The sequence below is a fragment of the Callithrix jacchus genome, chromosome 17 (genome assembly GCF_049354715.1).
Source record: "Callithrix jacchus isolate 240 chromosome 17, calJac240_pri, whole genome shotgun sequence".
Lineage (NCBI taxonomy): Eukaryota > Metazoa > Chordata > Mammalia > Primates > Cebidae > Callithrix > Callithrix jacchus.
Window position 1 is genome coordinate 81,462,743 of NC_133518.1, and position 24,942 is coordinate 81,487,684.

A 24,942-nucleotide genomic window follows, 5' to 3' on the forward strand; every position below is an offset into this window, starting at 1 on the left:
CCAATATGTGCCAGGTACTCAGCTAGAGCCTTATTTCTAACTCTTACACTACTGTTGCAAGGCTGCTATTATTGTCATTTTTTTTTTCAAGACAGATTCTTGCTCTGTTGCCCAGGCTGGAGTGCAGTGGCGTGATCTCAGCTCACTGAAACCTCCACTTCCCAGGTTCAAGCAATTCTCCTGCCTTAGCCTCCTGAGTAGCTGTGAATACAGGTGCACGCCACCATGCCCAGGTAATTTTTGTGTTTTTAGTAGAGATGGCGTTTCACCTTGTTGGCCAGGCTGGTCTCAAACTGCTGACCTCATGATCTGCCCACCTTGGCCTCCCAAAGTGCTGGGATTACAGGTGTGAGCCACTGTGCCTGGCCCATTCTCATTTTCAGTGATTAAAAACAGCCAGTGTGCCCGTAGTTCCAGCTATGCGAGAAGATCACTCGAAGCCAGAAGCCTGAGGATGGCAGTGCTCTGACATCTCCTGTGAATAGTTACTGCCCTCCAGCCTGGGCAACATAGTGACCTAGTCTCTAAGAAATAAGCAGTATGCAGGCATATGTCTGAAGGAAAAAAAAGAATTTTAAAAATAAATAAAATAAAAATTGGAAACAAAGACATAATAACTTGTACGGTGGCTCACGCCTGTAATCCCAACACTTTGGGAGGCTGAGGCAGGTGGATCACCTGAGGTCAGGAGTTTGAGACCAGCTTGGCCACCATGGTGAAACCGTCTCTACCAAAAATACAAAAATTAGCCAGGCATGGTGGTATACACCTGTAATCCCAGCTGTTCAGGAGGCTGAGGCAGGAGAGTCGTTTGAACTCAGGAGGTAGAGGCTGCAGTGCCCGAGATCGCACCATTGCACTCCAGACTGGGCCGCAAGAGTAAAACTGGGTCTGAACACAAAAAAGCCTTAGTAACTTGTGCAATATCATATAGCCACCTTGCTTTCCATTCGGGTCACCCGGCCGCTGATTAGCTAACCCTATTCTCAGCAGTCAATCTGCATACACAGTAATGATTAACCCACAGAAGAGAGCAGCCAGCCACCCAGGCACCCATTCTCCCATCTACGTGTAAATACACGATTCCATTGCAAAACGTGTCCCTTCCTTACCTATCGAGCTGAATTTTCTTCAGTGTCTCCGCAGTCATTATGGTCTGCCTTGTAGGATTTTTGAAGATAAGATCCTGCATTTTGTTAAACTCCACAGGAAATTGGCCTCTTTGTCCGATTTCTGGCAAATCGGGTTCTTCTTTGGGTATTAATGGATGAGGTATTTTTGTGATTGTTGAGGCCATTGGAAGTTTGTGTAGATTCTTTCCTTCTAGATTCATTTCTCCACTTTTCTTTTCAAAACAATAAAAAAATTAGAAAGTTTTTTTTTTTTTTTTTTTAAAGAGATAATACTACAAGAAAGAGGCTTTTGTCTACATTTTTTTTCTCTCTTTTTTTTTTTTTTTTTGAGATGGAGCCTTGTCTGTCACCCAGGCTGGAGTGCAATGGCGCAATCTCAGCTCACTGCAACTTCCACCTCCTGGGTTCAAACAATTCTCCTGCCTTAACCCCTGGAGTAGCTGGGATTATAGGCATGTGCCACCATGCCCAGCTAATTTTTTTATCTTTAGTAGAGATGGCGTTTCACTGTGTTGGCCAGGCTGGTCTCAATCTCTTTTTTTTTTTTTTTTAGACGGAGTCTCACTCTTGTTACCCAGGCTGGAGTGCAATGGCGCGATCTCGGCTCACCGCAACCTCCACCTCCTGGGTTCAGGCAATTCTCCTGCCTCAGCTTCCTGAGTAGCTGGGATTACAGGCACGCGCCACCATGCCCAGCTAATTTTTTTTTGTATTTTCAGTAGAGACGGGGTTTCACCATGTTGACCAGGATGGTCTCGATCTCTTGACCTAGTGATCCACCCGCCTCAGCCTCCCAAAGTGCTGGGATTACAGGCATGAGCCACCGTGCCCGGCTACATTTTCAACATTATTGTTTCTGACTTATTCTCTACACTCCAAGAAAATGTGCCGTTTTCTTCAGCCACACCAAACCATATCCTGCTGCTAACTTCACACAGCATTCCCTTTCTCTCTCATTCCCCAACTTACCGCCTGGTTAATTGATCAAAAGTAAAGTTCTGGCCGGGCGCGGTGGCTCAAGCCTGTAATCCCAGCACTTTGGGAGGTTGAGGTGGGTGCATCACGAGGTCAAGAGATGGAGACCATCCTGGTCAACATGGTGAAACCCCGTCTCTACTAAAAATACAAAAACTTAGCTGGGCATGGTGGCGCGTGCCTGTAATCCCAGCTACTTGGGAGGCTGAGGCAGGAGAATTGCCTGATCCCAGGAGGCGGAGGTTGAGGTGAGCCGAGATGGCGCCATTGCACTCCAGCCTGGGTAACAAGAGCGAAACTCCGTCTCAAAAAAAAAAGTAAAGTTCTTTGTGAAATATCTCTGTTAGCAGGCATTTATCATACCGTAATTTTTTATAAAGTATCTCCATCAGATTGTGGTTTCTAGGAGGGAAGGGACATTGTCTTAGTGATCTTGGGTCACTTCAAAAAAAACTTTTTTTGAAGACTAAAGTTATTTTTGGAACAAGATTGGATGTGGCCATCTTTATAGTACCATTGCTTAGAACAATGACTAGCATATAGCAGAGACTCAAATGTTCATTGAACATAGGAATTTGAAATATAAATAAAAAAGGAGAATCATACTGAAAGCAGAGGCTGATAGTAGATTTGGCAGTATGATGTAGATTTTGATGATCACGGAGGGAAAAGCCAGAATAATTTCTTTTTCAGACCCAAACTTGAATGTTAAAGAACACAGGAACAGCACATGCCTTTTAGTTGACGATGCCTATGTAGACTAAACTGGCTAAAAGTTGAGCCACTGAGGGGCCATGTGACTTAGGGACGACACACATGGATTCTGAAGCCATGTGATTTACGGAAGACACACATGGATTCTGAAGCCATGTGACTTAGGGACGACACACATGGATTCTGAAGCCATGTGACTTAGGGACGACACACATGGATTCTGAAGCCATGTGATTTACGGAAGACACATATGGATTCTGAAGCCATCTTTGCATCCGGCTCTGTCTCTAAACTGTACTGACCTTGGGCAACTATCTGACATCTCTGTGTCCCCATTTTCCCACTGGTAAAATAAGTAGTTATCATCTTATATTTTGTATAAGGGAATAAGCAGAAAATGTAAGCTCTAGGGGGCCTCATTGTCTCTTTTATTTAAATAAATAATTTTTTTTTTTTGAGACAAAGTCTCACTCTGTCACCGAGGCTGGAGTGCAATGGCGCTATCTTGGCTCACTGCAATCTCTGGGAGGCCCCATTTTCTGAGTTCCCTAACACTATTCCTCTGCCTTTATACTTGGACGCTGGAAAGGGAAGCAAATGTGTCACATGTCCTGATTTACTGAGTACTAGAAACAGCACTACACTCCAGCCTAGGTGACAGAATGAGACTCTGCCCCCATCCCCCCAAAAAAGAAAACAAGGAAGAAAGAAAGAACATAAACATAATGGGATAGGTACTATAAATGATGGAGAAATAAAAAATAAATAAAGCAAAATTAACTAACGGTGAGCGAGTATGTACCATGCTGATGCTCTGTCTTCCCTCGTACTGAATCAGCATGATGTACTTTAAAATAGAGAGCTGGTCTATGGCATCCTCCAGGACTGCAGAGACCCTCAGCACATCTGGAAGGGAGAGTGGCTGTAGGATTTCAAGGATTTCTGGGATGATTTCTACACCTGTTTCTTTAGGTAGTCCTTCTTCTTCTACGGTACTAGGTGGTTCGCCTGTCACTGACACTGTCATCTCAGAATGCCAAACTTCTGGAAAAAGGTTTGAGTCTCCCAGGCTGTCTCTAAGAAAAGAATAAAGAAAAAATAAGTCAGCAACCCATATTTTTTTTTTTTTTTTTTTTTGAGACGGAGTTTCACTCTTGTTACCCAGGCTGGAGTGCAATGGCGCAATCTCGGCTCACCGCAACCTCCGCCCCCTGGGTTCAGGCAATTCTCCTGCCTCAGCCTCCTGAGTAGCTGGGATTACAGGCACGCACCACCGTGCCCAGCTAATTTTTTGTAATTTTTAGTAGAGACGGGGTTTCACCATGTTGACCAGGATGGTCTCGATCTGTTGACCTCGTGATCCACCCGCCTCAGCCTCCCAAAGTGCTGGGATTACAGGCTTGAGCCACCGCGCCCGGCCCAGCAACCCATATTTAAACATTACTTTAACTCAAAAGCACAGGCAGCAATGTGCTGGGCTCCTGTGATACTCATGTGGTCATATAATATAACACTGAGATTAGTGTATGGGAGTCTTGAATGACGTTTCAGTTATTTCTATACCATTTTATTAAGGGAAAATTAAATAATTACAATAATAACCCAGATTAAAAAAACAAAAGGAGGAATTTGCATGTGATTCCACTAAATATCTTCCATTTTGACCAACCAAAGGCAAACAACTCACTGTTTAATAAAGATATGTAGCTCATGCAGTTTGGCTATGCTGATCAATTTGAATTTGAGCCAGAATTAACGTTTTTTCCTAAGAGTATCTTTAGATGCTAACCAAAAGTGTCTCATGATGAGTGAAAAACAGAATGTGGTATCTAGTCTCCAAGGTGGCCCAAATGATTCTCACTTTCTAGTATTAATGCCTCTGTGTAGTCTACCCCAACTGAACAGGACTAGCCTATGTAACCAGAAGGTTATTGTGGGAATGACAGAGTGTGACTTCCAAAGCTAGATGATAAAAGACAGCTTCTGCCTTACTCTCTCAAATCTCTCACCATGAGGGAAGACGGCTGCGTTGGCATGAGGACACTTCAGCAGCACTGTGAACCCATCGTCAAGGGTAAGGGACTAAGACCTCTTGCTGGTAGCCTGCACCAACTTGCCAGTTCTAGTGGATACTCCAGCCCCTGTCAGATCTTCAGATCACTGCCACCCGTGGCCAACCTCAAGCTCAGGAGAGACCCCAAGCCAGCACCAGCCAACCAACCTGCTCCTAAGCTCAGGACCCACAGAAACTCTGAGAAAGAATAAATGTTTATATTTTAAGTCACTAAGTTTTGGGGTAATGTGTTACACAGCAATAGATAAGTTATACACAGAAATTTAACAGAAGGCATAATTTAAATATATGTATACAAAATACATTGGAATTTTAAACATACTCTTCCATTCTTCTTGAGTTAGTTTCGTTACCCTTGGTGGTATATTTATAATTTCACAAAAATGCAGTTACCTAAAATGGGAAGGAAACACTGAGATTAGTTTATGGGAGTCTTGAATGATCTTTCAGTTATTTCTATACCATTTCATTAAGAGAAAGTTAAAGAATTACAAGAGCTGTGACTATTACCTCTTTTTGTGGAGTAGAGCAGTCCCAGAAGTGAAGGAACCCTGACATGATGGAGTGCAGGTCTATTAAGTGGTCAACTTAGGCCAGGCATGGGTAATCCCAGCCCTTTGGGAGGCTGAGGCGGGCAGGTCGCCTGAGGTCAGGAGTTTGAAACTATCTTGGCCAACATGGACAAACCCCATCTCTACTAAAAATATAAAATTAGGCATGGTGGTGCATGCCTGTAATCTCAGCGACTCAGGAGGCTGAGGCAGGAGAATCGCTTGAATCTGGGAAGTGGAGGCTGTGGTGACCCGAGATCATACCATTGCACTCCAGCCTGGGCAATGAGTGAAACTCTGTCTCAAAAAACAAACAACAAAAAAAAGTTGTCAACTTAATTATTACTGGTCTACCAAAAAACTGAAGATACATGCACTCTTTGAGTCTCTTCCTCAGGTAAATTAATGTTTAACATGGTTTTAGTATGTTTTATTGTATCATGATTTTTATTTATTTTTTATTGTTTTTGAGATGGAGTCTCATACTGTTGCATGGGCTGGAGTGCAGTGGTGCGATCTTGGCTCATTGCAACCTCCACCTTCTGGGTTCAATCAATTCTCCTGCCTCAGCCTCCTAAGTAACTGGAATTACAGGTGCCCGCCACCACATCCAGCTTATTTTTGTATTTTTAGTAGAGACGGGGTTTCATCATGTTGGCCAGGCTGGTCTGGAACTCCTGATCTCAGGTGATCCGCCCGCCTTCGTCTCCCAAAGTGCTGGGATTACAGGCGTGAGCCACTGCGCCTGGCCGGATTTTACCTTCTCTTTCCATATCCCCCAAGTTGGACCTAGTTGTTGCTGTGTTTTGGCTTCCCCCCCACCCCCTTTTTTTGCTGAAACTACTCCAACAACCTCCAAATTGGAAACGGTCTTTTAATTAAAAAATTTTTTTTCAGATGTCCTGTTGGAAGGTGCAGGAAGTGATCTTTTAAAATTGAAAATCTGATTATGTCCCTCTTTAAAACCCTTCAATAGTTTCCCGTTGCCTTAGGACAAAGAGCAAAATTCTTAACTTGGTCTACAAGGTCTGTATGATCTGGGCCCTTCTGTTCCTCTCTAGACCTAACTGTAACTGCCCTTTCCTTGCTGTCTGGGCTCCAGCCTCAATGGGCTTCTTTCAGTTCTATGGACTCATGCTCACTTACAACTCAGGGTCTTTGCACATGCTATTCCTTCCAGTTAAGCCCCTCTTTCCTCACCTCTTGACCTCGTAAAGTCGCCCTGACCCATCACAGCTTAAAACTGTGTCATATTCCTAGGTGAAATCTCTAACATTTTCTGTGCTCTGGGAGACTGACCCATATGGAGTATATCCATGGGAGATTCCAGAAAGAGATTCAGTGTAGGGAAGAGAGATCAGGCGTTTATTCTCCCAGTTCTTTCTCTGCCAGAATATCATTGGTTGGTTATGTTCCTCTATCAAAGGACACGGCTCCTGTCAGGTAATTCTCTCCAAACTTCTCTCTCTCTGGGCTTGGGTAACTATTTCTCTCCTACGTCTGGGGAGACTCCATCATCCCTTGTAGTTTCACTCCTGCTTTACCTTTTTTGTGTGTGTGTGAGACAGTCTCACTCTGTCATGCAGGCTGGAGTGCAGTGTCACGATCTTGGCTCACTGAAACCTCTGCCTCCCAGGTTCAAGCAATTCTCATACCTCAGCCTTCTAAGTAGCTGGGACCATAGGCACACACCTGCCTAATTTTGTATTTTTAGTAGAGACAGGGTTTCACTATGTTGACCAACCTGGTCTTGAACTCCCGACCTCAAATGATACACCCACCTTAGCCTCCCAAAGTGCTAGGATTACAGGCATGAGCCAGCATGCTTGGCCTTTACTCTTGCTTCACCTTTGTAAACAGATCCTTTATTAAGTTTTAAACTGAAAACTGTTTCCTTTCAGGGCCACACTTAATGATACAATGATCTAAGTTTCAGGCACTAAGTTTCAGGCACTGCACTCAAGTATTTCTGGAATGAATACTATGTGAGCAAACAATATACACATAGAATGTATGTATATATATATACATTCTATGTGTATATTAGATAATTGTATACATACATACATGTAAAATGTATGTATACTAGATCGTTGTATATATATATATATATACACACACACATACAAATAACTGAAACAAATGTTTGATAAAAACAACTTATGCTTTCCATATGTGATAACATTCTGATATTTTTTATTCTAACATACTTTGTTTTAAAAAGTATTATAATCATGCTTTACTAATGGATCATCACCTGCAGTTTGAAAAATGCCTTAAATGACACTTCTCCAAGTGATCTTTTTCCTAACTCATCAGGCTAGGTCAGGGCATTCATGGCACTATTTTCCCACAGAGCTCTGTTCACAATTTGTTATGTTTATGTCAGTTTCTACCCACTGGACAACTGTTCCATGCAAGCAGGAACCATGACAATGATGCTCACGGTTTTATCAGGCACTAAGTTTCAGGCACTGCACTCAAGTATTTCTGGAATGAATACTATGTGAGCAAACAAATGAAACTCACATTTAATGTGTATTCCTCCCAGGAGGATTTACATTTAGAACTTTGACAAATTAATATCTGATAGTGAAATTTCTAGCACATTTCTTTCTGGGACAGAGAACATTGGGTGTGGCAGTGGGCTACAGGGTACGAGTTCTATCCTGATATATTTAAGACAGGATCTGATTTTAACAGTGACTTACAAACATCTATTTCATGCAACTTTGGAGCCATCCTTTACTCCTCTCTCTCATTCCTCATCCACCAGCAAATCCTGCCAGAATTTAAATATAATCAGAATTCCAGTACTCATCACGTGTGTTTCCACACCATCATCTCTCATCACATTCACTACAGTAACCTATAATTCTCTTCCTGCTGGTGCCCTTGCCTCCCTTCAGTCCCAACGCAGTGACTTTCTCAATATGGAAGTCAGATCGAGTCACTCTTCTGTTCAGAACCCTTAAATACTTCCCATCTCAAAGTAAGGGGCGGAAAGCCTTTTACACTGGCCTCTCTGCTTAATTTTCTCCACAGAAGCTACCTTCTTCTAATGTGCCACCTATTTTCCTTGTTCACTGTCTTGCTCCCCCTCGTAGGATGTAAGCTCCATGAGGGAAGAGATTTGTTTACTGCCATGTGGTCATCCTACACAAACCTTGGTATAGGGTAGCCATTCATTAAACTATTTGTTAAATAAATTAATGAATCCATAGGGTAACCCAAATAAATGCGTAATAATTCGGAAATGTAAATCTCTGGCGTCCACGAATACACCTCTACAAGTATCTACTGAGGACCTATCAGGTGCGGACACGAGGTAGCTAAAATAAGTCTAAAAAGGCGATAAAGCCTCCTCTAGGCAGTCCTCCTTATACCTTGGATCCAAAAAGAAGAATGGAGGTAAGAATTTAAGTCCTTTCATTCTTTTTTTAATTCTTTTTTTTTCTTTTGTAGAGATAGGGGAGGGCGGGGGAGATGGTCTCACTATGCTGCCCAGGCTGGTCTCGAACTCCTGGCCTCAAGCGATCCTCTCGCCTCGGCTTCCCAAAGAGCTGGGTTTACAGGCGTGAGCCACAGTGCCCAGACTCATTTCTTGAAGAGATAACTAAGTAGAGGGGAGAAAAGAAGTATAGAAAAAGAAAAAGGGAAGAGCTCCTGCTGCCTTCCTGCTCCCAGCCTTTCTCTTCCATGCTAGGTTAGAGTCTCCGTTCTGTCTATTGCTGTATGAATCGAAGGAAAAGCACCCTCGATTTGTTCGCAAATCAATCTTACAGTCAATCAGCCTTTAGGCAGTGGGACCGTCCTCTCCTCAGGCAGCCTCACCTTTCCACCGACAGCATCCGGGGACGCAAGGAGCAAGCTAAGTTGTTTCTATGGCAACGCACAGCTTCGGCGGATTTAGCTGGCTACTATTTTGCCTTCCCCTGTTACCAACTAATAGGCTTACCTTGCAGCCTACCAAAATGAAAGGATTAAGTAAAATAATTCTAAGAGTGCTCTTGAATGTGACTTATTTCAGTCCGAAGACGATTTCCGAGGGCTGCTGTTCTGGCGTTTTTAGAAGATGCCTAAATTGAGGGCGCATTGGAGAGGTGCTTAATCCCACAAGGCCGCGCGGCGGGGCCTCGTATTTCTCTTCCCGCCATCTTGGCACTTGTGGAGGCTAGAGAAGCGCCTGCTGCTGAAATTTGGAGGTAAATGACTGGAGTGAGTTTGTTCGTCTACCCTAGCGAGTTGCCGGTGCGTATCGGAATCACTGCCAGCCATTGATTTCTATGGGTTTCAAGAAGAGAGACAACAGGATGCAGGAGATGCTGGACTGATTGTGCTTGGTCCCCTCACACCCGGAGAACGGCTGCCCGGTTATCTAAGTTAAATTCTTGGACCCGAGCGGAGTGAAATGGATATTTTTGTTCGTCTGCAGTTGTCCATGGGGCCGTGCTTCCTTTAGGATAGGGTTTTTGTTTCCTCCCTTTGCTAACAGTCTCTTCCTCAGCTTTTCTCCCCCGCCAAGTGTAAAGGTCTTAGATGTGTTTCTCTGCTTAAGTCTCCATTTCTTTTCCCGAGTGTTCCCAGGCTTTTCTAAGAGTTATTTTAGTGCCTCTTGTCCCTTAGTTTTGTCTCATTCTTAAGTTTGCTTAGATACTAACTTCTCTGAGGTTCGAATGTCTAGCCGGACCCCGCGTTTCATACGGATGTTCTGGCGTAATATTTTCCCCGCACTCTTACGTGAAATTCCGATTCAAAAGGAATTTGCCTTAGAGGCTTAAATGAGAGGGGACGGGGCGGGACATTTGTGTGGCTTGCTTTAAACAGAATCTTTTGTTTTAAGGCCTGCTGGGAACAGGACTTACAGAAGGAGCTATGTCTGGAAGGTACGCGTTTTAAATATAGTTGCTGTTTGTTTTTGTGTGTTACACGTGAACGTAAATGAGAGCTTAAAATTGGTAAGAAAAAAATTAGATGTTCGCTCTAGGTAACTTTTGGGTGGGGGTTATTACAGGTCTAACTGGTTCGTTGAAGATTGCGTTTCATGTTGTGTATCTTTTGTTTCTTAGGCTGTGGTCCAAGGCTATTTTTGCCGGCTATAAGCGGGGTCTCCGGAACCAAAGGGAGCACACAGCTCTTCTTAAAATCGAAGGTGTTTATGCCCGAGATGAAACAGAATTCTATTTGGGCAAGAGATGTGCTTATGTATACAAAGCAAAGAAGTAAGTTTATTGGGTTTTAATTTGAGATCTGTCTCTTTTTCTTTTTTTTAAATAATGGACTCTTGCTCTGTTGCCCAGGCTGGAGTCCAGTGAGCTATCTCCCTCACTGCAACCTTCGCCTCCGATTCAAGCAGTTTTGCCTCAGCTTCCCTTGTAGCTGAGATTGCAGGCACCCGCCCAGCTAGTTTTTGTATTTTTAGTTGGGGGTGGGGGCGTGAGGGGGTTGGTTGTCTTGTTGGCGAGGCTGCTCTCAAACTCCTGACCTCAGGTGATACACCCGCCTTGGCCTCTTATTAAAGTGCTAGGATTACAGGCGTGAGCCACTGCGCCTGGCTTCATTTTCCTATTGGAAGAATAAACAAAAGAGGTGGCTGAAGTATTTGGTATTGGTTTTTTTGTTTTTGACAAGAGACTTGCTCTGTTGCCCAGGTCGAAGTGAGGTGGCGCGATCTTGTCCCATGGCAACCTCCGCCTCCTGAGTCAAGTGTCAAGCAGTTCTCCAGCCTCAGCCTTCTGAGTAGCTGGGCTTCAAGGGGTTCACTACCACACCCTGCTAATTTTTGTATTTTTTATTAGAGACTAGGTTTTCCCATGTTGGCCAGGCTGGATTGGTGTTGCTGTGGTGCCTATTTTGCGTCATTGAACTTAATGGGGAGTTTTAGAAGGACATTACTTTTTGAGGGCGGTGTTGGATTTAGGAACTTTTGGCACTTAATAAAGGAGCGAATTTCTTATTACATTGTGATCATTTAAAGGTTTTTAATTTTCTTCTCAGCTCCTTTGGCCAGAATTTAAGGTGGTTTAGAACGCTTTTCGTGTGTAATGCATTTTGTTGATGCCTTAAAATTAAGATTTTTTTTTTCTTTTCTTTTTTTTGAGACATAGTTTCACTCTTGTCCATGCTGGAGTGCAGTGGCACAATCTCAATGCACTGCAATCTCCACCTCCCAGGTTCAAGCGATTTTCCTGCCTCAGCCTCCCAAGTAGTTGGGGTTAACTCTGTATTTTTAGTAGAAACAGGGTTTCACAGTGTTGGTCAGGCTGGTCTTGAACTCCTGACCTCAAGTGAGCCACCCGGCTCTGCCTCCCAAAGTGCTGGGATTACGGGTGTGAGTCAGTGCACCAGGCCCAAATTGCGGCTTTTATGCATGCCTAAAGGTATTGATACTGTAGACATTAGTTCTTTTTGTTGAGAGGACATCTTGCTCTGTCACCCAGACTGGAGTGATCTTGGCTCACTGTGACCTAAGCCTCCCCAGTAGCTGGGATTACAGGCGTGTGCTACCATGCCAGGCTAACTTCTGTCTTTTTAATAGAGATGGGGTTGTGTCATGTTGGCTAGGCTGCTCTAGAACCCCTGACCCTGTAATCTGCCCGCCTTGGCCTCCCAAGTGCTGGGATTACAGGCCTGAACCACAGTGCTCAGCCAATCCTATTTTCTTAACCCATTCCAGGCCAATTAAAATCTCTGGGAAAGTGTTTTCATCATTGCCCCACCTTTTCATCTGCAGGCAAAGTGTTCCTTTAACATTTTAAGTCAGTGGCTTAAAATTTAAGTCGGGGGCCAGGTGCAGTAGCTCACACCTGTAATCCCAGTGTTTGGGAGGCATAGGTGGGAGGATTGCTTGATGTCATGAGATGGAGTCTGCAGTGACCGATGATTGGGTTACTGCACTGCAGGCTGGGTGAAAGACAACTGTTGTCTAATTAAAGGAAATATATATAAAGTCACATCCTTTGTGCATTGCTGAAACCTCAGTGGTTTGTCTCATTCACTAAAAGCTGGTCGTTAAGACCCCATAAGACCCAGTGCACACCCTCCTTGGGTCTTCCTCCAATGCCTGCACTAGTCCCCTGATAACTTCATGGCATCCTCCTTTTCCAGTCTTTGTTCCATTGTCACCTCAGTCAGACCTTCCTTGGCTATTCAAAATTGCAGTACACACAAACGTCCTCATATCTGTCCTTTTTTGCTATTTTTCTCAATGTTTCATCTGTTATCTGACCACCTATGTATTTTTCTTATACTTACTTATCGTGTGAAAGAGATTTTTGTTTTATAGCTGCTGTATTTTAGAGAAGTGCCCGGCATACAATAGGTACTCGATAAATATCTGTCGAATGAATGGTGTTCCAGGCATTTAAAGGTTCTCAGGTGATTCAGTGGGTTGAGAACCACTCATCTAGAGGTCACCTTGAATTTGTATCTGACTATATTGGTCTGTATTCCTCTTCTTTTCCTTTATAAAATCAGCAACACAGTGACTCCTGGTGGCAAACCAAACAAAACCAGAGTGATCTGGGGAAAGGTAACTCGGGCTCATGGAAACAGCGGCATGGTTCGTGCCAAGTTCCGAAGCAACCTTCCTGCTAAGGCCATTGGACACAGAATCCGAGTGGTGAGTACAATTTTTAGCAAAAAGGACCTCTGACGAGTCAGACTAAGTTCAAGGTGTTGGGTTTTGACTTCTATAGACTCTGACTTTGACACTGATACCAGTAAATTATGCTGCAAAATTTGTGTATTGTAGAGCAGTGGAGATAAACAATAATTGAAAGAATAGGTATTTGTTTTTTTTTTTTTTTTTTGAGACAGGGTTTCACTTTGTCACCCAGCCTGGGGCCTGGGGTGCAGTGGCATGATCACAGCTCACTGCAGCTTCTACCTCCTGGGCTCAAGCAGTCCTCTCATCTCAGTTCCCCAAGTAGCTGGGACCATAGGCATGTGCCACCACACCCATCTAATTTTATTGGCGGTGTGGTGGGGGTAGGGTTTGAGACATGGTCTCTGTCACCTGGGCCGGAGTGCAGCGGCGTGATCTTGGCTTGCCGCTACCTTTGCCTCCGAGTTGAAGTGATACTCATGCCTCAGTCTCCCGAGTAGCTGGAACTGCAGGCCTGCACCATCATGCCCAGATAATTTTTTGTGTTTTTTGCAATGACAGGGTTTCTCCATGTTGCCTCGGCTGGTCTTGAACTTGAACTCACTCCTGGGCTCAAATGATCTGCCCACCTCGGCGTCCCAGAGTGTTGGGATTATTACATTCTTGAACCACCATAGACAGCCTTGAATGGTTTGAATAGTTTACTGGTGAAGATATTTTTGGGGCACTGAAGTAATTGCTAGAAGGCAAAAATTTAACAGTTAACTCCTGACGTAATTGTTAATACTTCGCCATTTCCATCTTGTCAGTCTTGTTAGAATAGGCGTTAGCAGCTTTATTTTGTATATGAGGAAAACAGATACTTATGTTTCTAGGTCTCAGGTCTTTGGTGCTAGGCTTTCTCAGTTTTCTCCTGTAATTTTTCTCAAATAGCTCCTACTTTTTCTTTAGGGTCTGTTTTGGCATGTAGCCTTTATATTCTTGGGACCATGGGGTACATACCGTTGAACTCTGCTAAGTGGTTCATTAGGGTTTATCAACAGAGGAGTGTTTTACTCTGTCTTTAGAAGAAGCAAAATTAAATGCATCTTCACTATATGTTTTTAGACAGAGTCTCACTGTCGCCGGGCTGGAGTGCAGTGGTGTGGTCTCAGCTCACTGCAACCTCTGCCCCCCAAGTTCAAGCGATTCTCTTGCCTCAGTCTCCTGAGTAGCTGGGAGTACAGGCATGCGCCACCATGCCCAGCTAATTTTTGTATTTTTAGTAGAGATGGGGTTTTGGATGGTCTCAGCCTCCCAAACTGCTGGGATTATGGGTGTGAGCCACCATGCCCAGCCAGTACATATAAAAACTGTTCTTACCACTAGAACGTGTAATTGGTTGCCTTTCAGAGTTTTATCCATATTACAGTTCTTGATAGTATTTGTAAACATATATTCACCTAATGTTTTATATGTTCTTTTTTTCCTCACAGATGCTGTACCCCTCAAGGATTTAAACTAATGAAAAGTCAATAAATAAATGTGGATTTCTGCTCTTGTATTTTTGTTAAGTGGATTAAAAAACTTAACTATGTTAAATTGATTTGCTACTACATGCTTAAAATGATGGAAGTTGTCCAGTATTTTTGGAGTACAAGGAGATCAGAGAGATGTGATGAAAATTACAGGGCGAGTACAGAGATTTAGAAGGTAATGGGTTTTAATGTGAGTATCTTTGACAGAGCCTTGCTCTGTTGCCCATGCTGAGTGTAGTGGCACTCACTTCAGCCTCACATTCAAAGGATCAAGCAGTCCATCTTTGCCTTTCAGGTAGTTGGGACCATAGGCTCATGCCACCATGCCTGGCTCATTTTAAAATTTTTTGTTTGAGAGAGGGTTTGATTCTTGCCCTTGCTGGCCTCAAACTCCTGGGCTCAAGCAATCCTCCCTCCTTGTCCTAAAGTGCTGGGATTATAGATGTGAGCCACCACACCCTGCTAAGTGCTTTGTAATACTGTGCATTTGTTGAATGCAGATTGGTTGGGAAACTTTTAAGTAGGAATTGGAAAAATTTGAATGGAGATTATGTTGATGGGCTTTGGTAGTTGATTTGGATAGACTGGGATGAGAAGCTGTTGGGACTTGACACAGTATTCCAGTATTGAAGAGAATTAAGCCATATTACTCCATTTGTAAAAAGCAATCCTATGGTAGGTATATGGAGGTTGGGAATAGTGCGTGGGAAGGTGGCAGCTTTCTTTGGCTTCATGTTTTAAGCTGGTAAAGATTGCACTTTTAAAGAAGTAAACAGGCCTCCCAGATATTTTAGATTTATTGGGAATGTGCTAAAATAAAACAACTGAGGCATCGGCTTTGCAATGTGGTTGTAGATTTTTTGTTTCTTTGAGACAAGGTCTTGTTTTGTTTCACAGGCTGGAGTGCAGTAGAACGATGACAAGCTTATTGTAACCTCAACCTGGGCTCAGGCAACCCTGCCACAGCTTCCTGAATAGCTGGGACCACTGGCATGTGTGCTGCCACACCCAATTAACCTTTTAGTTATTTGTAAAGCTGGGCCTCACTGTGTTTCCCAGGTTGTACATTTCTAATTGATGGAGTAACAGTCTTTTTTCCCCCTCCTGAAGGTTAGTGTTGTCTGTTGCAGGGATAGTTTTTTAAATTAACAGATCTGTAAATTGCACTGAAAATGTCAACAAGAAACTGAGAGTTTGCCATGCTAAGCCCTTTTGCAGTTTTGAAATGTGTATGGGTTCTCTTGTCTATGCTAAAAAACGATTAACATGCTGGAAATGTGTTGGGGAAAAGAGGTAAAAAAAAAAGGATTAGGGCCTGGCGCGGTGGCTCAAGCCTGTAATCCCAGCACTTTGGGAGGCTGAGGCGGGTGGATCACGAGGTCAACAGATCGAGACCATCCTGGTCAACATGGTGAAACCCCGTCTCTACTAAAAATACAAAAAATTAGCTGGGCATGGTGGCGCACGTCTGTAATCCCAGCTACTCAGGAGGCTGAGGCAGGAGAATTGCCTGAACCCAGGAGGCAGAGGTTGCGGTGAGCCGAGATCGCGCCATTGCACTCCAGCCTGGGTAACAAGAGCGAAACTCCGTCTAAAAAAAAGGGATTAGGTAGGAAGAGCACACTGGCTATGTTATTTGCTCCTCCATCTCCTGGAGGCAGGACTGAGGGAAAATTTTGTAGAAAGGGAAAGTGCAATACTGTCTCAGCTTTCCTGCTTTCCCTTCCTCCAGTAGCCACCCTGTTAAAATCTGCTAATCTACAAAGAGGGTAGTGAGATACATGGACCCAAGAGAAAGCAAGAAGCCCACCTCCCCCAAAGGTCCCTCTGTCACATTGACAGTTCTAAGTAAGGTTTGGTCAGTCCAATGATTGTATGCAGGCCAAAGTTGCCATTGTTGGAGTCCTATGCTTCATGGACATGGGCTTGTATTTGCATTCCTGCTAGGCTCATTTATTGAGATTGTGGTTTTAAGGCAAACGGTGCATTTATGCTGTATTCATCAGACACGAGCAGTGCCTTTCATGGCCAGAAGTTGGAATTGGGTCATTAAAATGCTAATGAGTTGAACTTGGGAATTATGAGGTCGGGGAAGGAAGTGCTGATCTTGGACACCCACTCTGAAAGGCCAACATAAGCTAAAAGTACCTATTGTGTTCGTTGTGCCAGGGGAGTAGATGTGATCAGTACTCAGGGTATTCAGGGTTACTGGCTGTGTAATGAAACTTTTTAGTGTAGAGGAAGAATTACCTCAGGAAATGGCAAGAAGATCTTAGGAACACAGAAGGCATTTGAACCAACCTGATTGGCTGACTGGAAAGTCCAGAAAACGAAGAAATGCCACATAAGAGGTCTTTCGTACTGTACTGAGGATCTTAGGCTTAAGATTGTTCTTGTGCGTAGTACAATGTCACTGAAGAACCTGATTTGCAGGAGAGACCAGTTTTGTAATTTAAAAATGTATTCATTTCAGACGGTTTCTGTTGCCCAGTCTGCAGTACAGTGGTGTGATCATAGCTCACTGCAACCTTGAACTCCTGGACTCAGGCAGTCCTGTGCCCACAACTTCCAGAGAATCTGGGACTACATGTGCATGCCACCCACGTCCAGCTAAAAAAATTTTTTGGAAGGGCCCAGGCTGGTTTGTAATTTGGCCTCATGTGATCCCCCTGCCTTGTTCCAAAGTGCTGGGATGACAGATGTGAGCCATCATGTCCAGCTCAGATTAACATTTTATCTTTTTGCTTTTTTCCCCACTTAGGAAACCACCGTGTTACAGATTAACATTTTAAATCCCAATGGCAGCCTAGCATAAACAAGGGAAAATGAGGTGGGCTTTTCAGTCTCAAATTGAGAATTATAACATTTCTGGCTATGGGAGCTGGCTGGGTAATGGTGCATTTACAAAGCTGGGGAACCAGGAGATGGTTTTGTGAAGAGGAGCACAGTTGAATTTGAAGAAGCTATAAGATGTTTACCTGTGGACATATCCATGAAGACAGATGGGTATTTCGGGTCTGGGTTAGATATGGAGAAGTGAATGGTATTCTGAGTGGACTAGAGAGCAATGGAGGTGCTTACACAGTAAGTGGCAGGCGCTTGAGCAAAGCAGGGAAAACAAAAGGTTGAGACTCTGGGGAAACTCGAGTAACTTAAATGTGCAATGGGAAATGAGCTTCAAAAATAAATGTATGCTATTTGTGACTGGGATGGTGCAGCATTTGTGAATAATGTGTTTTTCTGCTCCCATACAGAAATTAAGTCAAAGGTACTCAAGGCAGTGTTGCCACAGTAAGTCACGTGGTTTACAGGAAAGGGCTTGTCTAGCTGGCAGCTTGTCCACTATGCCATTGAAATAGCCATTCCTCCTGGCCGGGCGCGGTGGCTCACGCCTGTAGTCCCAACACTTTGGGAGGTCAAGGCGAGCAGATCACCTGAGGTCAGGGGAGACTAGCCTGAGCAATGCGGTGAAACCACATCTCTACCAAAAGTACAAAAATTGGCGGGCGTGGTGGTGGGCGCCTGAAATCCCGGCTATTTGGGAGGCGGAGGCAGGAGAATCGCTTGAAGCTGTGAGGCAGAGGTTGCAGTGAGCCAAGATAGCGTCATTGCACTCCAGCCTCCATAACGAGTGAAACTACGTCTCAAAAAAAAAAAAAAAAGCCTTTCTTTAGCATAATACCATTGTTACAGGTAGGAGCTTAAGATGACTGGTTCCATTCTTTATTCACAACAGCAATTTATTTGTGGTATTGTGGAAAGAGAACGTTTCCTAAGTCAGAAATGTGGTTTGGAAACCCAACTTCCACTAGTCGTGGGATGGTAGACACATTAGTGAGTCTTTACTTGTAAAATGCTAATACTTAAAACACCACCCTATCCTCGTATCTTAGTCTACAGTCTCCACCCATAGTTTGTAACTCTTGAGATTTTCCTTCTTTCTTACCCCTTCGTTTCCCAGTATAGTTTACCTATTCAATTCCCATAGAATGACTTACAGCTCAAGTGTTTGTAGTTTTACTTTAGTGCCGTGAGTCACGGGGATTTGTCCCTATTTCCCATTTAATATAGTTCCTTACGGCCCGGTTTTGAAAGCGTTTCCTTAATGGCCAGGATGCCCCTTATCTCAGGTGCAGTGGCAATTCTTGGTTGGAAATTAAAAGATGGAGTTGAGCAAAACTTATAGTAAATGGCCTTACTTAACTAACGGGTAACTCAGGATAAGTAAACGGAAGTATTCCACTCACCTTTTCAAACAGAGGACTACACTGAAAGCTTTTGCAGCGGGTTAAGTGTCCGTCTAAACACCTGGCACCTAGTAGGTGCATATCACTTTGGTAAACGAAAGAACAAAAATTCCCTCAGACACCCGCATACCGCCAACGCCCGTTAGCCTCAGACACCCACATACCGCCAACGCCCGTTAGCCTTTCTTCCTCCCACAGCCCAACTCACGTGGGCCGCCAAACAGCGTTTATTGGCCGGCTTCGCGCAACGTGACGCGTGGACGCGATCGCTGCCCTCATCTGCTGGAACTTCCAGCGGGTGGCGCTGTCCAATTGGAAAGCACCTTTCCGCCCGGCCGGGCCTCCGTCCGCCCCGAGCGGCGAGGGGCGGGGCCGGCGCGGGCGCAGGGGCGTCACGCACTCCATGGTAACGACGCTCGGCCCGAAGATGGCGGCCGAGTGGGGCGGAGGAGCCGGTTACTGGGGTACAGGCCCCGGCCGGAGCCGGTGGCGCTGGAGCGGTTCTTTGTGGGTCCGAAGCGTTTTACTCCTGTTGGGCGGGCTGCGGGCAAGCGCCACATCTACTCCCGTCTCCTTGGGCAGTTCCCCTCCCTGCCGGCACCACGTCCCCTCTGACACTGAGGTAGGGCGACAGAGGGGCGGGAGCGGGCCCTCTCAGGTGAAAGTCCTACAGAAGGAGCAGGCAGAGGAGACAGGGACTGGGAGAAGGTGTCCTCGATGAGAACGCGAAATTGGGGCAGAATCTGAACTCTTACAGGCCTGGGACCGCTCTCAGCTCCCTGCACCCTGCAAGTTGGCTCTTAGGCACTCAAACTTACCACTTTTGTGCGGAGGCTTACGCTTAGCAGGTAGCCCTCGATGAGTGTTTTTCAAACTTGAGCGTGCGCGGCAACCTGACGCACATGTTAAAAGACAGATTGCTGCTCTCAGTCCCGCACTTAATGACTCAGTAGGTCTGGGACGAGTCCCCAGAATTGACAAATTACGTTCCCAGCTGGTTGGTGATGTATGCTTGTGCGGGGGCCACTTTAGGAACCGCTGACCTGAAGTTTTGGGAAGACCTTGAGCAGAGAGCCAGACAGAGGCGTTGGAGGGATGTTGGAGGTTCACTGGAGACAAAATTCAGGCTTCTTTTCACGTTATGTCGTCACTTTGTTTGCTTTACCGGTTCTTCTGTTCTGGAAGTGCCCGCCCCGCCTCCCATCCCATTTTTCTCCCTGCCTAAATTCTTCGTCTCAATTCAAGTTCCCAAACTTCAAGGCAGCCTGCTGAAACCACCAAAGCAGAATGTTCTTTTCATTAAAAAGTACATCGTATCTGTACTCCCTCCGGGAACTTAACCAAGTACTGCTATGTGGTAATGGCTTGTTTTCTAGGCATATCTTGCCTTTGCAGCTAAATCGTAAGTTTCCGGGGGATAAGGTTTGTGTTTCATACTTTGATTCCTTCACTGTATTTAGGTCAGAGGTGGGTCCATGATAATCAGTATTCTTTGAGACAAGGAGGGAAGAGTACCTGGGGCAGGGCTGCATACTGTGATTAATTTTATAATTTGTATTACTACTTTGTTAAGAAAGATTCACCTACACACGTTCAGTTCAGCCCAGAAATCCAAAGACACTCATTTTTATGGTAACTTCCAAAAATATTACATGCATGCTCTTCATAACCACGTGAGCCAAAGCATTTACTTAGGGGTGTGTAGCTGCTTTTTTTTTTTTTTGAGACGGAGTCTCACTTTGTCGCCAGGCTGGAGTGCAGTGGTGCGATCTTGGCTCACTGCAACCTCTGCCTCCCGGGTTCAAGCGATTCTCCTGCCTCAGCCTCCCTAGTAGCTGGGACCACAGACGTGTGCCACCATGCCCGGGTAATTTTTGTGATTTTAGTAGAGATGGGGTTTCACCATGTTGGCCGGGATGGTCTCGATCTCTTGACCTCGTGGTCCACCCAACTCGGCCTCTCAAAGTGCTGGGATTACAGTTGTGAGCCACTGCGCCCGGCTGAGTTTATAGCTTTTTACAGCTTTTGTCATGACTCTGCGTTTTGGTTGAATTCTTTTAAAAAAATTTCCCACAAAACCCTCCACTTCTGTCTTTTAATTTGGATTAAAATAAGAGAAAAAGGCCTCATCCCTAATACGTTTCCCTAGTTCCTCATAAGAGTATGTAAATACCCTGTCATCCTCACCATTCTCCTTGCTTTAACGTGGGCGGAGTATAGGAAGGAACTACGGTGTTCACTGTAGCCGTGCTAATTACTGTATCTCTGTTTAATGCTACAGGAAATTATAGTAACTTTTTTGTTTTTGGTGGTGGTTGGAAGCCACAAAACAGTTTTACTTTTTAACTTGTTCTCAACTAAAATCTGTAAGTTTTGTTTTTACATTTTATTATACCAGTACAAACAAAATCAGAATAATTTAATAAACCTTCATGGACCCATCACCTGGCTTTAACACTTAAGGTTCTGCCATTCTTGTTTCATGTATTTTCAGCCATTCCCCAACCTCCTACTTGAGTTACTGTTTTTTTGAAAAGTTTTTTGGTAAAATTTACATATATTGAAATGCCACAAATGTATCCATGTGCATCCCCATAAACATTTCCACGTCTCCAGAACGTTCCCTCCTGTACTGTGCCAGTCTCCTGTCCACACCAGGCAGCTAGATTCCTAATTGTTTTTAAAAACTAGATTGGTTTAGCCAATTCTAGAGCTTAGTGTATATAAATGGAATTATATGGAATGTGCTCCTCTGCATCTGGCATCTGCTTGGCGTTGTATCTGGGAGATTCATGTTGTGTATGATAGTAATTTATTCCTTTCAATTGCTGAGTATTCCAGTGAATGCCTGTATCGTAATTTGTTTTTCTGTTATCTTGTTCAAAGATGGATATTTTGGTTGCTTCCAGATTTTAGTTAGTATAAATAAAGCTGCTGTCAGTATTCTTGTATACAGTAACTTTTGTGGATATCTGTTTTCATTGTTCTTGGATAATTACCTAGGGGTGAAATTACTGAGTCAAAGGGTAGGTGAATGTTTATAAAAATATACTAAACCTTTCTCCAAAATATTGTACCATTTTACACCCCTATCAACAAAATATTAGAGTTAGGGTTGCTGCATATCCTCACCAACAGATGTTCTTTTTAAGAAATCTTTGGCCGGGCGCGGTGGCTCAAGCCTGTAATCCCAGCACTTTGGGAGGCCAAGGCGGGTGGATCACGAGGTCAAGAGATCGAGACCATCCTGGTCAACATGGTGAAACCCTGTCTCTACTAAAAATACAGAAAATTAACTGGGCATGGTGGCGTGTGCCTGTAATCCCAGCTACTCAGGAGGCTGAGGCAGGAGAGTTGCCTGAACCCAGGAGGCGGAGGTTGCGGTGAGCCGAGATCGCGCCATTGCACTCCAGCCTGGGTAACAAGAGCGAAACTCCGTCTCAAAAAAAAAAAAAAAAAAAAAAGAAATCTTTGTCTGCCCCTAGGCCATAAACATATTCTGTGTTCTGGAAGCCTTCACTGTTAGGGTTATGATTCATCTTAGCGCGATAGCGGATCAAGATCCTTTTTTTTCCTTTGCCCCATATAGGTATTCAGTTGCCTTGATTATGTACTTCTGTGATAAATATTGAAGTCAGACGGTATTTTAAGTCTTCCTGCTTTGCTCTTCCTTTTCAAAATGATTTTGGCTATTTTAAGGCCTTTAGATTTCCATGTAAATTTATTTATTTTTTGGCAGGGGGAGGCTCAAAGATCCATATAAATTTTAGAGTCAGTTTCTCAGTTTCTTCAAAACAGCCTGATGGATTTATGATTGGAATTGCATTTAATCTATAGATCATTTGGGGAAAATTGACATATAGCAATATCAAGTCTTTAAACCCATGAACACAATATACATTTCTCCATTTATTTAGGTGATGCATAATTTCTCTTAGCAATATATAGATCTTGCATTTTTTCTTCCATTTTCTTTTCTCTCTTTTTTTTTGTTTTGAAACAGAGTCTTGCTCTGTCACTCAGGCTGGAGTGCAGTGGCAGAATCATAGCTCACTGCGGGCTTGAATTCCTGGATTCAGATGATCCTTCTGCCTTAATCTCCCAAGTAGCTGGGACTACAGATATGCACCACCACACCTGGCTAATTTTTCATTTTTTTTTTAGAGAGAGAGTTTAGGCGGGTCTCAAACTCATGGCCTCAGGTGATCCTCCTTCCTCCACCTCCCAAAGTACCAGGATTTTACAGGCCTGAGCTGCTGTATACCCAGCCAGATCTTTCATGTTGTTTGTTAAATGTATTCCTGGGTCTTTTACTTTTCGATGTCATCGTTAGTGGAATTATGGTAAAAGTTTTCCAATTGTTTGCTGGTAGTATGTAAAAATACACTGTAGAATGTAAAAATAATTTTTGTATATTAACCTTGTCTTCTGAGACCTAGCTAAACTTACTTATTCTAGTTGAGTTTCCTCCCTTACAATGTTCAGTGTTAGCAATGTATTAACTATAAGTAGAAACAATTGTCTTTTTTTTGATCATTAACATATATATTTTTTCCCCTTACTGCTCTGATAAGAACATCCAATTCAAGGCTGAGCAAAAACTTTGTTCCTGATCTTAGGACCAGTCTTTGACCATTAAGTATGACGTTAGCTTTGATTTTTTATAGTACCTTTATCAGATTGAGAAAACTCTTCCATTTCTGGTTTCCTGAGGGTTTTTATCCTGAATGGGGACACATTTTGTCAATTTTTTTTTCTGATAATTATTAAGATAATTATATAGTTTCTCACTTATGAATTGTTATGTGGTAGATTACATTGTATTTCCAATGGTAAATCAATGTTGCATTTTTGGGATAAACCTCGGTCATGTGTAATTTTCTTTAGTGTTTGTTTCGATTTCATTGTTTTCTGTTCTTTGTTATTTCCTCTTTCTACTTACTGTGGATTTAGTTTGCTCATATTGTTAGATGGAAACTTTAGATCATTGTTTTTGAACCTTTTTTTCCTTTCTAATATAAGCATTCAAAGATAAAAATTTTTCTCTAAGTACAACTTTAGCACTTTTCACAAATTTTGACATATTGGATTTTAATTATCGTTTAGGTCAAAATGTTTTTTATTTTCCTTGGTAATTTTTTTGACCCATGGATTTTTAAAAAATGTTAAAAATATAATTTGTAAATATTTGGTCCTTTTTCTAGATATCTTCTTACTGATTTCTAACTTGGAGAATATATATATATGTATATATTTTTTTTTGAGAAGGCGTTTGCACTATCTCCAGGTGGAGTGCAGTGGCGCAATCCTGGCTCACTGCAACTTCTGTTTTCCGGTTTCAAGCAATTCTCTTGCCTCAGCCTCCCAAGTATTTGGAACTATAGCCATGTACCACCACACCCGGCTAATTTTTTTGGTATTTTTGGTAGAGATGGGGTTTCACCATGTTGGCCAGCATGGTGTCGATCTCTTGACCTCGTGATCCACCCGCCTTGGCCTCCCAAAGTACTGGGAATAAAGGCATGAGCATCTGCACCCGGCCTGGGGAATATTTTCTATGATTTCAGTCTTTTGAAATTTGTTAAGATTATTTGTTTTTATTTATTATTAAATTTTTTTCCCCCCAGGCTGTAGTGTAATGGCATGATCTTGGCTCACTGCAACCTCAGCCTCCTGAGTTCAAGCAATTCTCCTGCCTGAGTCTCCAGAGTAGCTGGGATTACAAGCACCCACCACCATGCCTGGCTAATTCTTGCATTTTTAGTAGAGATGGGATTTCACCATGTTGGCCAGGCTGGTCTCAAACTCTTGACCTCAGGTGATCCACCTGCCTTCGCCTCCCAAAATGCTGGGATTACAGGCATGAGTCATTGCACCCAGCCAAAACCTTGTCTCTTAAAAGATTTTTTTTAGGCCGGGTGCTAGGACAAGGTCTCCCTCTGTCACCCAGGCTGGGGTGCAGTGATATGATCATAGCTCACTGCCACCTCAAACTCCTGTATTCAAGCAATTTCCAGCCCCGCCCCCCCACCCCACCCACCCCACCCCACAACCTTATAAGTAGCTAGGACTTCAGGCACATGCCACCACACTTGGCTCATTTTTTATTTTTATTTTTGTAGAGA

The 24,942-nt window shown here is 43.6% G+C and overlaps 3 protein-coding genes across 20 annotated transcripts in view; 2 read left to right on the top strand and 1 right to left on the bottom strand.

Annotated features, from left to right (window-relative positions):
- The window catches only part of DRC9 (dynein regulatory complex subunit 9), a 46,713-nt gene extending 27,690 nt beyond the window's left edge, over window positions 1-19,023 (bottom strand). For 3 of the 15 annotated variants that reach the window (XM_078354899.1, XM_078354896.1, XM_017965999.4), the window contains exons 1-4: window positions 9,282-9,320; window positions 5,219-5,289; window positions 3,625-3,898; window positions 1,113-1,345 (exon numbers count right to left, since the gene is read on the bottom strand). In XM_078354899.1, the coding sequence (XP_078211025.1) occupies window positions 1,113-1,345; window positions 3,625-3,898; window positions 5,219-5,226 (515 nt within the window). In that variant the 5' untranslated portion in view covers window positions 5,227-5,289; window positions 9,282-9,320. Of the gene's footprint in view, window positions 1-1,112; window positions 1,346-3,624; window positions 3,899-5,218; window positions 5,290-5,406; window positions 5,745-8,158; window positions 8,230-9,230; window positions 9,321-16,871; window positions 16,993-18,817 lie in introns of those variants that run through there. The other 12 variants (XM_078354898.1, XM_017966001.4, XM_017965997.4 and 9 more) reach the window with 8 other exon arrangements.
- On the top strand, window positions 9,586-14,634 carry RPL35A (ribosomal protein L35a). Of its 2 annotated transcripts, none has more exons than XM_008984144.4 (5): window positions 9,586-9,698; window positions 10,291-10,333; window positions 10,517-10,669; window positions 12,924-13,068; window positions 14,529-14,634. In XM_008984144.4, exons 2-5 carry the CDS (start codon window positions 10,323-10,325, stop codon window positions 14,550-14,552), a joined length of 333 nt encoding a protein of 110 aa, XP_008982392.1. In that variant the 5' UTR covers window positions 9,586-9,698; window positions 10,291-10,322; the 3' UTR covers window positions 14,553-14,634. The 2 variants fall into 2 exon arrangements, with proteins under 2 accessions (XP_008982392.1, XP_002759831.2); XM_002759785.7 differs by having other exon boundaries at window positions 9,586-9,652.
- Window positions 19,024-19,228: 205 nt separating the features above from the next.
- The window catches only part of LMLN (leishmanolysin like peptidase), a 99,898-nt gene continuing 94,184 nt past the window's right edge, over window positions 19,229-24,942 (top strand). For all 3 annotated transcript variants that reach the window (XM_002759782.6, XM_054247242.2, XM_008984142.5), the window contains exon 1: window positions 19,229-19,439. In XM_002759782.6, the coding sequence (XP_002759828.3) occupies window positions 19,245-19,439 (195 nt within the window). In that variant the 5' untranslated portion in view covers window positions 19,229-19,244. The remainder of the gene's footprint in view (window positions 19,440-24,942) is intronic.

Excerpts from the sequence above, each read along its gene's own strand:
- RPL35A (XM_008984144.4), top strand. Across the intron at positions 10,670-12,923 it reads TATGTATACAAAGCAAAGAA|CAACACAGTGACTCCTGGTG; the intron begins GTAAGTTTATTG and ends TTATAAAATCAG. Across the intron at positions 13,069-14,528 it reads TTGGACACAGAATCCGAGTG|ATGCTGTACCCCTCAAGGAT; the intron begins GTGAGTACAATT and ends TTTTCCTCACAG.